Below are 11,538 nucleotides of genomic sequence, written 5' to 3'. Positions count from 1 at the left end.
GGAGTACATTGAGAATGGAGTACATTGAGAATGGAGTACATTGAAAATGGAGTACTTTGAGAATGGAGCACATTGTGAATGGAGCACATTGAGAATGGAGTACATTGTAAATGGAGTACATTGTGAATGGAGCACATTGAGAATGGAGTACATTGAGAATGGAGCACATTGTGAATTGAACACATTGTGAATGGAGCAGATTGAGAATGGAGCACATTGAGAATGGAGTACATTGTGAATGGAGCACATTGTGAATGGAACACATTGAGAATAGAGTACATTGTGAAAGGAACACATTGTGAATGGAGCACATTGAGAATGGAGTACATTATGAATGGAGGTAAAAACAATGACTGCAGATGCTGGAAACCAGATTCTGGATTAGTGGTGCTGGAAGAGCACAACAATTCAGGCAGCATCCGAGGACAGGCAAAATCGATGTTTCGGGCAAAAGCCCTTCATCAGGAATAAATGGTGCACATTGTGAATGGAGTACATTGAGAATGGAGCACATTGAGAATGGAGCACATTGAGAATGGAGTACATTGTGAATGGAACACATTGTGAATGGAGCACATTGAGAATGGAGCACATTGTGAATGGGACACATTGTGAATGGAGCACTTTGTGAATGGAGTACATCGTGAATGGAGCACATTGAGAATGGAGTACATTGTGAATGGAGCACATTGTGAATGGAGTACATTGTTAATGGAGCACATTGAGAATGGAGCACATTGAGAATGGAACACATTGTGAATGGAACACATTGTGAATGGAGCACATTTTGAATGGAGTACATTGAGAATGGAGCACATTGAGAATGGAGCACATTGTGAATGGAGTACATTGAGAATGGAGCACATTGAGAATGGAACACATTGTGAATGGAGTACATTGAGAATGGAGCACACTGTGAATGGAACACATTGTGAATGGAGCACATTGAGAATGGAGTACATTGAGAATGGAGCACATTGTGAATGGAGCACATTGTGAATGGAGCACATTGTGAATGGAGCACATTGAGAATGGGGTACATTGAGAATGGAGCACATTGTGAATGGAGTACATTGAGAATGGAGTACAATGAGAATGGAGCAAATTATGAATGGAGTACATTGAGAATGGAGCACATTGAGAATGGAACACATTGTGAATGGAACACATTGCGAATTGAGCACATTGAGAATGGAGCACATTGTGAATGGAGCACATTGAGAATGGAGTACATTGAGAATGGAGCACATTGTGAATGGAGTACATTGAGAATGGAGTACATTGAGAATGGAGCACATTGTGAATGGAACACATTGTGAATGGAGTACATTGAGAATGGAGCACATTGTGAATGGAATACATTGTGAATTGAGCACATTGAGAATGGAGCACATTGTGAATGGAGTACATTGAGAATGGAGTACAATGAGAATGGAGCAAATTATGAATGGAGTACATTGAGAATGGAGCACATTGAGAATGGAACACATTGTGAATGGAACACATTGCGAATTGAGCACATTGAGAATGGAGCACATTGTGAATGGAGCACATTGTGAATGGAGCACATTGAGAATGGAGTACATTGAGAATGGAGCACATTGTGAATGGAGTACATTGAGAATGGAGTACATTGAGAATGGAGCACATTGTGAATGGAACACATTGTGAATGGAGTACATTGAGAATGGAGCACATTGTGAATGGAATACATTGTGAATTGAGCACATTGAGAATGGAGCACATTGTGAATGGAGCACGTTGTGAATGGAGTACATTGAGAATGGAGCACATTGTGAATGGATCACATTGTGAATGGAGTACATTGAGAATGGAGCACATTGTGAATGGAGCACATTGTGAATGGAGCACATTGAGAATGGAGTACATTGAGAATGGAGCACATTGTGAATGGAGTATATTGCGAATGGAGTACATTGAGAATGGAGCACATTGTGAATGGAACACATTGTGAATGGAGCACATTGAGAATGGATCACATTGAGAATGGAGCACATTGTGAATGGAACACATTGTGAATGGAGTACATTGAGAATGGAGCACATTGTGAATGGAGCACATTGTGAATGGAGTACATTGAGAATGGAGCACATTGTGAATGGAACACATTGTGAATGGAACACATTGTGAATGGAGTACATTTAGTGTTTGCAGCTTTTTCGCCTTCCCTAAGGAACCCGGAAAGTCCAGCCAGCCACTTGGATTTACCACTTCCAGCAAAGATCATGTTTGCAAAGCAAGTGAGAATATTCCTGCCAGGCCTTACCTACCTCAGTTCTCCAAATGCAGGACACACTGCTCGTTAAACAAGAGAAGATACAGATGATCAGTCTGTGTGTGTACAACTGCCTCAGGTACAGAGGGCAGAGAGTCTGAAGGGGCGCATTGAGTCATATACCAGGGGCAGGATTGGGCACAGTGAACCCAGATTTACAAAGGGGAAGTTATTCCTGACAAATCTACCAGAATTCTTTGAGGAAGTAACTTGTAGCATTGATTGGGTTGGAGGGACGCTGCTGGAGATGAGGTTTATTAGGAGTTTCGAAGGCTTTTGACAAAGTCCTAGGTCAAAGCAAGGACTGCAGATGCTGGAAACTAGAGTCTAGATTAGAGTGGTGCTGGAAAAGCACAGCAGGTCAGGCAGCCTCCGAGGAGCAGGAAAATTGACCTTTCGGGCAAAAGTCCTTCATCAGGAATAGAGGCAGGGTGCCTGCAGAATGGAGAGACTTTTGACAAAGACCCTCATCCGAGCTTAAATTATAAAATCAAAGTAGGGAGAAACTTGGTTACCTGACATGAAACAAACAGTGGGAATAAATGTCTAGTGGGATATTGTAAGAGTCAGCGCTGGGACCCCAGCTGTTCACAATATATATTTACGATTTCGATGAGGAAACTAAATGCAATATCTCCAGGTTTCCAGGTAACACAAAGCTGGGTGGGAGGCTGAGCTATGAGGTGGATGCAGAGATGTTTCAGTGTAATGGGGACAGGCAGAGGGAGTGGGTTAATGCATGGCAGATGCAGTTTAATGTGGATCAATGTGGGGTTAGCCACTTTGGGAGCAAGTACAGGAAGGCAGATTATTATCTGAGTGGCAGTAAATTGAGAGAGGGGAATGTTCAACAAGACCTGGGTGTCCATGTCCACCAGTCACTGAGAGTAAGCGTGCAGGTACAGCAGGCAGTGAAGAAGGTAAGCTGTGTGTTAGCCTTCACAGTGAGAGGAGTCAGGTACAGGAACAGGAATGCGTTGCTGCAATTGTACAGGGCCTTGGTATGACCACACCTGGAGTATTGTGTGCAGTTTTGGTCTCCTTATCTGAGGAAGGATGTTTTTGCTGTGGAGAGTGTGCAGTGAAGAGTTACCAGGCTGACTCCTGGGATGGTGGGACTGATGTTTCAGGAGAGATCAAGTCAGTTAAGATAGTTTTCACTGGAGTTCAGAAGAATAAGGGAGGTAGGGGGAATCTCATAGAAACCTAAAACATGACGTTTTCAAGAAGGAGGTAGCTGTAGCTCTTGTGGCTAATGGGATCAAGGGATATGGGGGGGGGAGCGGGGAAAGGGGGTGGGATTGGGGCATTGAGGTTGATGATCAGCCATGATCATATTGAATTATGGAATGGGCTCAAGGGATGAATGGCCTATTCCTGCTCCTATCTTCTATATTCAATGTTTCTGTGTCTTACAGAGTCACAACATCCAACAGAGCAATGTTGAGGAGCAACAGAAGTCAGCTCAGGCATCTTGCAGTTTGACATCGATACTGTAATGATTCCTTGTGCTATATATATGTAACCCAAATAAGGTGTGTGGATTCTATCTAAAGTTCACTGGCAGGACAGCCAAATTTATTTACAGCTGCACTAACAGAGCACAGCTGACAGCAAAATCCCAACCTACCAAACAGACACAAGCGAATACAATCAATGATGCAGCTATAGAACACCAAGATAACAACCAATACAGGACAATACATGCACAATCGAGAGCAACCTGGACAAAACCCACACTTTCAGAAAGTTACACCAACATTTGGAAGAAGTTTCAAATCACCAAAACAATATACAGTCTGTTGAACATCAGTATTTGTAGAATTTACAGTGTTATCTCTTTTCTCATAAACTTCAAAATACTTTTCTTTATTTAACTAGTACTGCTATTGTGCAATGTTCATATCCTTTCATTTTGAGCATTACAAGATTTACCTTTGGACAGATATATTGTTGTATTGTCACTTTAAGAGCTCAGAACGCAGATGGGCCAAGGGCCAAAGTGCCATCATAGAAACCCAGAACATTCCAGCGCAGTACAGGCCCTTCGGCCCTCGATGTTGCACTGACCTGTGGAACCAATCTGAAGCCCATCTATCCTACACTATTCCATTCTTGTACATATGCCTGTCCAATGACAATTTAAATGCCCTTAAAGTTGGCAAGTTTACTACTGTTGCAGGCAGGGCATTCCATGCCCCTACTACTCTCTGAGTAAAGAACCTATCTCTAATATCTGTCCTATATCTATCACCCCTCCATTTAAAGCTGTGCCCCCTCGTGCTCGCCGTCACCATACTTGGAAAAAGGCTCTCCCTGTCCACCCTATCTAACCCTCTGATTGTTTTATATGTCTCAATTAAGTCACCCCTCAACGTTCTTCTCTCTAACAAAAACAGCTCAAGTCCCTCAGCCTTTCCTCATAAGCCCTTCCCTCCATACCAGGCAACATCCTCGCAAATCTCCCCTCAACCCTTTCCAAAGCTTCCACATCAGGGAATTCTGCTAAAATGTTCACTTTTACCATTGTGGCAACGTCTTCATTTCCCCTAGGTTTTAGGTAAGTTATTTTTGCTTTTATAAGTTCACTTTTGGCAACGCGTATTATTAAGCAAACAGCAACGGTCCTAAACAGTTTCTCTAATTGCCGTTCATGCGCTCCCTATGTTTTGTTGTTGTATCTTATACCATCATCTAAACACAGTGACCCTTCTCTGGACCCAAAACGTTAACTCTGATTTCCCTCCACAGATGCTGCCAGACTTGCAGAGGTTTTCTAGCAACTTCTGTTGTTGAATTGGATCTGAATCTGTTGTTACGATTATATTTACTTTTCTCTGTCAATGCAGAATCTCGGTGATCTGCCCAGCTGGGGAAAAAGATCACCCATGAACCCAAGCTGCAAGGGAGAGGGTCAATGAAGTAATTTTCCGGCAGGTATTGAATCTTTGTTTCTACTGAAGCATGTTTCTCGGCTGGTAAGGCTGCTGGTTTCTTGGCACTGGGTCCCATTTGTACATTATGTCTAGCTAGCATCAAACATCCAGGTGGATTGCTCCAGATTTCCTTACACTCACTAAGTAGCCCTACTAGATCTTCCTGTTGTCCTTTTTTCTAAATACAGAAAGTGTCTACCTGCCCTAGTGTTTGAAGTATTGTTAAGTCAAATTTAGGAAGTTTACTTTGTGAACTGGTCCTTCTACTTCACTCTAACAATCTCTGTTATCCATTGCATCTCTTACCAACCCACACACTCGCTATTTCCAGGCAATCGAACAATTTCAATCTGTTCATGTGACATAATCAAATTTCCTTCCTATGATCGGGAGTATCTGTCTAGAAGGAACATAGGAACAGGAGTAGGCATAGACCTGGTGGGGTGAGGGGCCTGTTTCTATGCTGTATGATTCTATGCCTCCATTGAATGGTTCTTCAAACACAAGGGTAGGTATGAAAAGGTGCCGGTCTAATCACATGTCAAGATTTTCCTGAGTTGTGTTACAAGCTTTCCAGAACAGCATGAAATCCCCCTGGAGTCTCGACCACCAGTTTATTGACTTTTCCATCCTCCTATTGGCACTGCCGGAGGAGTTTCAGTGCTGCCTGTAGTATGTCCTTCCAGTATCTGGCACCATCGCTGTCTGGGGAACAACTGCCAATTCTTCAGCTGCAGCTCTCTGGGGAGGTCTCCTGACCCTTACAAGTCAGAGGCATCTTCTTCACCAACCGTTTAGAACCTATCCCCTTTAAGGAGCAGGGTGAGTGAGAACCTCCTGAAAGTGAAAGGGAGTGCGGTGCCCCAATCCCCATTCCCAGCCCGTCATTTTCCCAGTCAGGCACGGCCTTACCAACTAGCCCAATGCTTTCCCTGAACATTTGGCTTGTTTTGTCACCATGGAGACCCTCGAGTTGGAACACCTCCTTCACCATTATTCTACTCAACACTTACGTGTCCATTCACCTCCGACCAGGCTCCAGGGACCTTGTCATTGCCTCGGATCCAGTTGTGAATGGCCTCTGCTGGTTGATCCCAGTTAATCTGCAAGGAGACACAATGATGAAGACAGTCATCCTCTGGCCATTCAATCCCCTCCAGTCATGTCCTTACTCAAACCTCCTCCTGCTGGTACCTGAGGCTGCTTTGTATCTTTTCATTCACACAGAGTCTGTTTGCCCATTCTCACTGACTTCCAATCCAGCAGCAAGTTGAACTGAAAATTCTCACCCTTATTGAACATACAGCACAGAGCAGTACAGCACAGGAACAGACCCTTCAGCCCACCATGTCTGTGCTCACCAAAATGCAATTCTAAACTAATTCCACCTGCCCTCTATTCCCTGCCTGTTCAGGTGTCAGTCTAAATGCCTCTTAAACATCGCTATCATATCTATGACCACCTCCCCAAACACCTACCACCCTCTGTGTAAAAAAACCTGCCTCACACATCTCCTTTAAAACTCTCCCTGACTGTATCTCTACAGATGTTAATCCAGCTCCCTCACACTATCACTCAGTAACCCCTCTCACCCCCAACACAGACCTGTGTTACTGACTGTATCTCTCCTGATGTTAATCCAGCTACCCCCTCACACTGTCACTCAGTAACCCCCATCTCCCCCAGCACCCTGTGTTACCGACTGTATCTCTACTGATGTTAATCCAGCTCCCTCACACTGTCACTCACTAACCACTATCCCCACAGCACCCTGTGTTACTGACTGCATCTCTCATGATGTTAATCCAGTTCCCTCACACTGTCACTCACTAACCCCCCTCCACCCAGAACGTGTGTTACTAACAGTATCGTTACAGATGTTAATCCAGCTCCTTCATACTGACACTCAGTAACCCCTCTCCCCAGCGCCCTGTGTTACTGACTGTATCTCTGCTGATGTTAATCCAGTTCCCCCACACTGTCACTCAGTAACACCTCTCCCTCTCCATAGCGCCCTGTGTTACTGACTGTATCTCTGCTGATGTTAATCCAGCTCCCTCACACTGTCACTCAGTAAGCCCTCTCCCTCTCCATAGCGCCCTGTGTTACTGACTGCATCTCTCCTGATGTTAATCCAGCTCCCTCTCACTGTCACTCAGTAACCCCTCTCCCCCCTCCAGAGCCCTGTGTTAATGACTATACCTCTGCTGGTGTTAATCCAGCTCGCTCAGCCTGTTATGAGTATTTATGCCCTTTTAGCATCCTTCTATGATGCCAGCATAAACACCATATAAACATTTACAACAGGAGATAAAGGAATATTTGACCCTGAACGAACAAAACAGAATGCAATACCTTGGCATTTTCTTTCTTCTGAATGCCCTCGTAAGTTCCTCCCTCAGGAGGCTGGTTGATTCTTGGGGCCTTCCCAGTGGCGATGAGGTCCACTGACTCAACCTGTAAACCGGTCAAACAGGGGCTTGTTAATGTCCAGGCCAGCGGCAGGCTGTCCCCATCCCCCTGATCTGCCCGAGTTCAGCTGTAGCTGGTACTGGTTACTGTCTGCAGCTTTGAGTGGGTAGGCTGTGGGACTACAGCAAACAACTAGGACTCTCAATCCCAAAGAGAGTGCCGAGCTGGGGAAACATAGAAACACAGAAACTCGGAGCAGGAAGAGGCCATTCGGCCCTTCGATCATGGAGGATCCTCCATCTGAACAAATTATTTCCATAACCCTTCATGCCTTTATCTTCTAACAATTTATCTATTTATTTCTTGAAAATACTCAGTGATTTAGAGCCATAGAGTCATACAGTATAGCAGCAAGCTCTTCAGCACACCATGCCTATACCGACCAACAAACACCAAACCACACTACTCCCATTAGCCAGCAGTTGCTCCATAGCCTACTGTGCTCTGCCATTGTAAATGCTCATCCAGATGCTCCTTAAATGCTGTGGGAGTACCAGCCCCCACCACCCTCTCAGGCAGCACGGTCCATATTTCTACCAACCTCAGGGTGAAAAAATGTTTCCTCAGATTTCCTCTAAACCACGTGCTCCTCACCTTTAACCTATCCCCTCTGACCTTAGATAAGTCTGACATAGGGAAAAGATTCACATGATCGATTTTGTCTATGCCTGTCATGATATTGTATATGTAATCCTCGCCTCAGCCTCCTCTGGTCCAGGGAAAACAAACCCAGTCTATCCAGTCTCTCCTCATAAGCCAGTTTTGGATCCAGTTTGCCAAGTGCCTTGGGTCCCATGGGCTCTTACCTTTTGGATTAGCCTGCCAAATGGGACTTTGTCAAAGGCCTTATTGAAGTCCATGTAAACCACAGCTACTGCAGTACCCTCATCAATATATTTAGTTAGTTTTTCAAAAGTTCTAATAAAATACTCAAATAAGATCCCCATTAAAATACTCAAATAAGATCCCCATGTGCTAATTATCCCTGCTCAACCCCTACCTTTCCAAGTGTTGATTAATACTGTCCTTCAGAACGTTTCCAATAATTTCCCTACCACTGACATCAGACTACACTCAGTTCTTCGATGATGCGATGGTTTTGTTCTTGTGAAAACCCGTGTTATAGAAAAATCGTGCTTTAGAAGCAATGCTTAAAATGTTGGCAACGTAATCGTGTTACAGCCAACACACATTTTCAAAGTTTGCACTTGGGCGGCACGGTGGCACAGTGGTTAGCACTGCTGCCTCACAGCGCCTGAGACCCGGGTTCAATTCCCGCCTCAGGCGACTGACTGTGTGGAGTTTGCACGTTCTCCCCGTGTCTGCGTGGGTTTCCTCCGGGTGCTCCAGTTTCCTCCCACAGTCCAAAGATGTGCAGGTTAGGTGAATTGGCCATGCTAAATTGCCCGTAGTGTTAGGTAAGGGGTAAATGTAGGGGTATGGGTGGGTTGCATTTCGGCGGGTCGGTGTGGACTTGTTGGGCCGAAGGGCCTGTTTCCACACTGTAATGTAATGTAATATAAAATGTAATGTAATGTAAAAAATGTAATGTTACCCTGAATTTGTGTTAACGAGCGTGCATTATAACAGAATGACCTGTAACTGCTTTGTAATTACCTGGCCTATCCCTGCGCCTTTTTTGAATAAAGGAACCACATTAACTGTCTTCGAGTCATTCAGCCCTTCACCTGTGGCCGGTGAGGTATTAAATATCTCTGCCAGGGCCCCAGCAATCTCCTCCCTTGCTCCCATAGCAGCCTAGGATACAATCCATCAGGCCATGGGGATTTATGCCCACTAAAATATCTAATGCTGCCTCCTTATTAATCTTACTGTGCTCTAGAACTTCACCGTCCCAAATTAAATCCCCAGCTACAATGTCTTTCTCCTCTGTGAATACAGATGTGACATATTCATTTAAGACCTCACCCTTACCCAATGCACCTACACCCAGATTGCTTCTTTGGTCTCTAATGGTTCCCATTCTTTCTCTGTGATCCCCTTATTCTTAATATAATCATAAAAGTCCTGGAACTTTCCTTGATCCCATCAATCAGCGATACCCATGGGCCCTCTCTGCCTCCTAGTTCCCTTTTTAGACGACTGAAGAGCCTCCCCTGTTTTTAATGCCCCATATCTGACATATGCTTCCTTCTTTTTCTTTGTCAAACTTTCGATATCCCTGGGACCTACTACCTTGCCCTTCACTCTGAGAGGGACACGTTGGCCCTGAATTCTGACTGTGCTATTTCTAAGAGACACCCATTTCCAAATGGAGGCTGCCCTGTGAGTGACTACTCCCAGTCTATGTTTCCCAGATCCTGTCGAATGATATTGAAATTGGTCCAATTTATTTTGTAAGCCATGGTTGAACGTCCTTTCCTCTATTTTTTTTTAGATTAGATTACAGTGTGGAAACAGGCCCAGTGACTACTCCCAGTCTATGTTTCCCAGATCCTGTCGAATGATATTGAAATTGGTCCAATTTATTTTGTAAGCCATGGTTGAACGACCTTTCCTCTATTATTTTTGCAGCAGACATAAATGAATAATTGTTGTATTTATGGAAATGTTCCTTAACTATTAGCCGTTGCCTATGCACTCTCAAACTTTTCAGCAAGGTACCCTAATCTATCATTGTTGACTTACATCTCAAACTCATAATTTTCCCTTTATTTATATTAGGACTCTAGTTTCGGATTCATCTCACCTTGATGAATAGTTTTGTCACCTTCTGGTCAATGGACCCCACACAACAGGATTGTCAAAAATGCAAAATGTAAAGCTGAAATCATGTCTGTCAAAGGTCCAAGAGTACACCAATATTGATCCTTCAGTCAACATCACTCAAACAAATTCAAAGCTTCCCAATGTCACTTTACTGTTGGTGGGATCGTGCTGTGTGCACATTTCCTGGGGTGCTTCCTACGTTACAGTCTGTCTGTAAGCAGCAGCATCACCTGATACTGTTTGAATGAGCCGTACCATGCCTTTAATTCCTTCGGGGAAGAGGAATCGGTTGTACAGCGTGCTGATGGTGTCATCAGGAAACACCTCACATTCTTTCTGCATGAGAATGGGACCTGTATCCAAGCCATCATCTGCCCAGAAAATACTGAACCCTCCTTTCTTGTCTCCATGGATCAGAGTCCTGAGGAGAGAAACAAATACATCAGACGTTGCTCATAAATTCTAAAATAAAACAAAGAATGACAGAAGCTGGGAAAAGGGTCTGAAGAAAACTCCGCTTTCTCTCCACAGATGCTGCCAGACCTGCTGAGTTTGTCCAGCAATTTCTGCTGTTCCTGCTCACAAACCCATGTGATTAGGGAAGTCTGCAGCCCAATGTATTCAATGTTGAGATGGTTGGACAAAGCCAGGGTGACCATGGGGATGTTACAACTGAGGTTCTCTTGAAACTGAAGAGACTACTCCAGCACAGTCCTCACACCTGACTGCCATTGGCTGTCAAAAACCTACATGAATGTGAGTGTGAATTTGAGGGAGAGCAGAATGGATCTAAGACTACTGTTTTAAGCTTAAACACGGCTTGACGCTAGCTAAGATAAACTGGAAAACTACATTAAAGTGATACAATGCTAGATGTTTAAAGAGATATTCAGAATACCCAGGAAATGTTTATTTCAATCAGAATAGCAGCTTCTAAAGGAAGGATGCACCATGCAAGGCTAACTAAGGGAGTGAAAGACAGTGTAAAACTGAAAGAAAATATGCCTAAAGTGCACAAAGGTAAGTGGAAGGTAAAGACCCAGGCAGCACATCACTCATAGCAAAGGGCGACTAATAGAATCATAGAAGGGATAAGGTAGATCA

General features: G+C 44.1%; 1 protein-coding gene across 1 annotated transcript; it reads right to left on the bottom strand.

The window, feature by feature from the left end:
* Positions 1-6,106: 6,106 nt before the first annotated feature.
* Positions 6,107-10,860, bottom strand: LOC122547421 (cytosolic 10-formyltetrahydrofolate dehydrogenase-like). The gene is made up of 3 exons (XM_043686044.1): positions 10,690-10,860; positions 7,588-7,689; positions 6,107-6,335 (listed from the first exon to the last, which is right to left on the bottom strand). The coding sequence occupies exons 1-3, from the start codon at positions 10,774-10,776 to the stop codon at positions 6,231-6,233; spliced, it is 294 nt and encodes a 97-aa protein (XP_043541979.1). The 5' UTR covers positions 10,777-10,860; the 3' UTR covers positions 6,107-6,230.
* Positions 10,861-11,538: the final 678 nt, after the last annotated feature.

Source organism: Chiloscyllium plagiosum, unplaced genomic scaffold (genome assembly GCF_004010195.1).
Source record: "Chiloscyllium plagiosum isolate BGI_BamShark_2017 unplaced genomic scaffold, ASM401019v2 scaf_9091, whole genome shotgun sequence".
In the NCBI taxonomy this organism is placed as follows: Eukaryota; Metazoa; Chordata; class Chondrichthyes; order Orectolobiformes; family Hemiscylliidae; genus Chiloscyllium; species Chiloscyllium plagiosum.
This window is presented reverse-complemented; position numbering and strand designations above follow the sequence as displayed.

Coding starts and splice junctions, on each gene's coding strand:
- LOC122547421 (XM_043686044.1), bottom strand. CDS start 10,776: ATGCAGAAAGAATGTGAGGTGTTTCCTGATGACACCATCAGCACGCTG. Junction 7,690..10,689: donor CCGAAGGAATTAAAGGCATG/GTACGGCTCATT, acceptor ACCGGTTTACAG/GTTGAGTCAGTGGACCTCAT. Junction 6,336..7,587: donor AGAAGAAAGAAAATGCCAAG/GTATTGCATTCT, acceptor GTCTCCTTGCAG/ATTAACTGGGATCAACCAGC.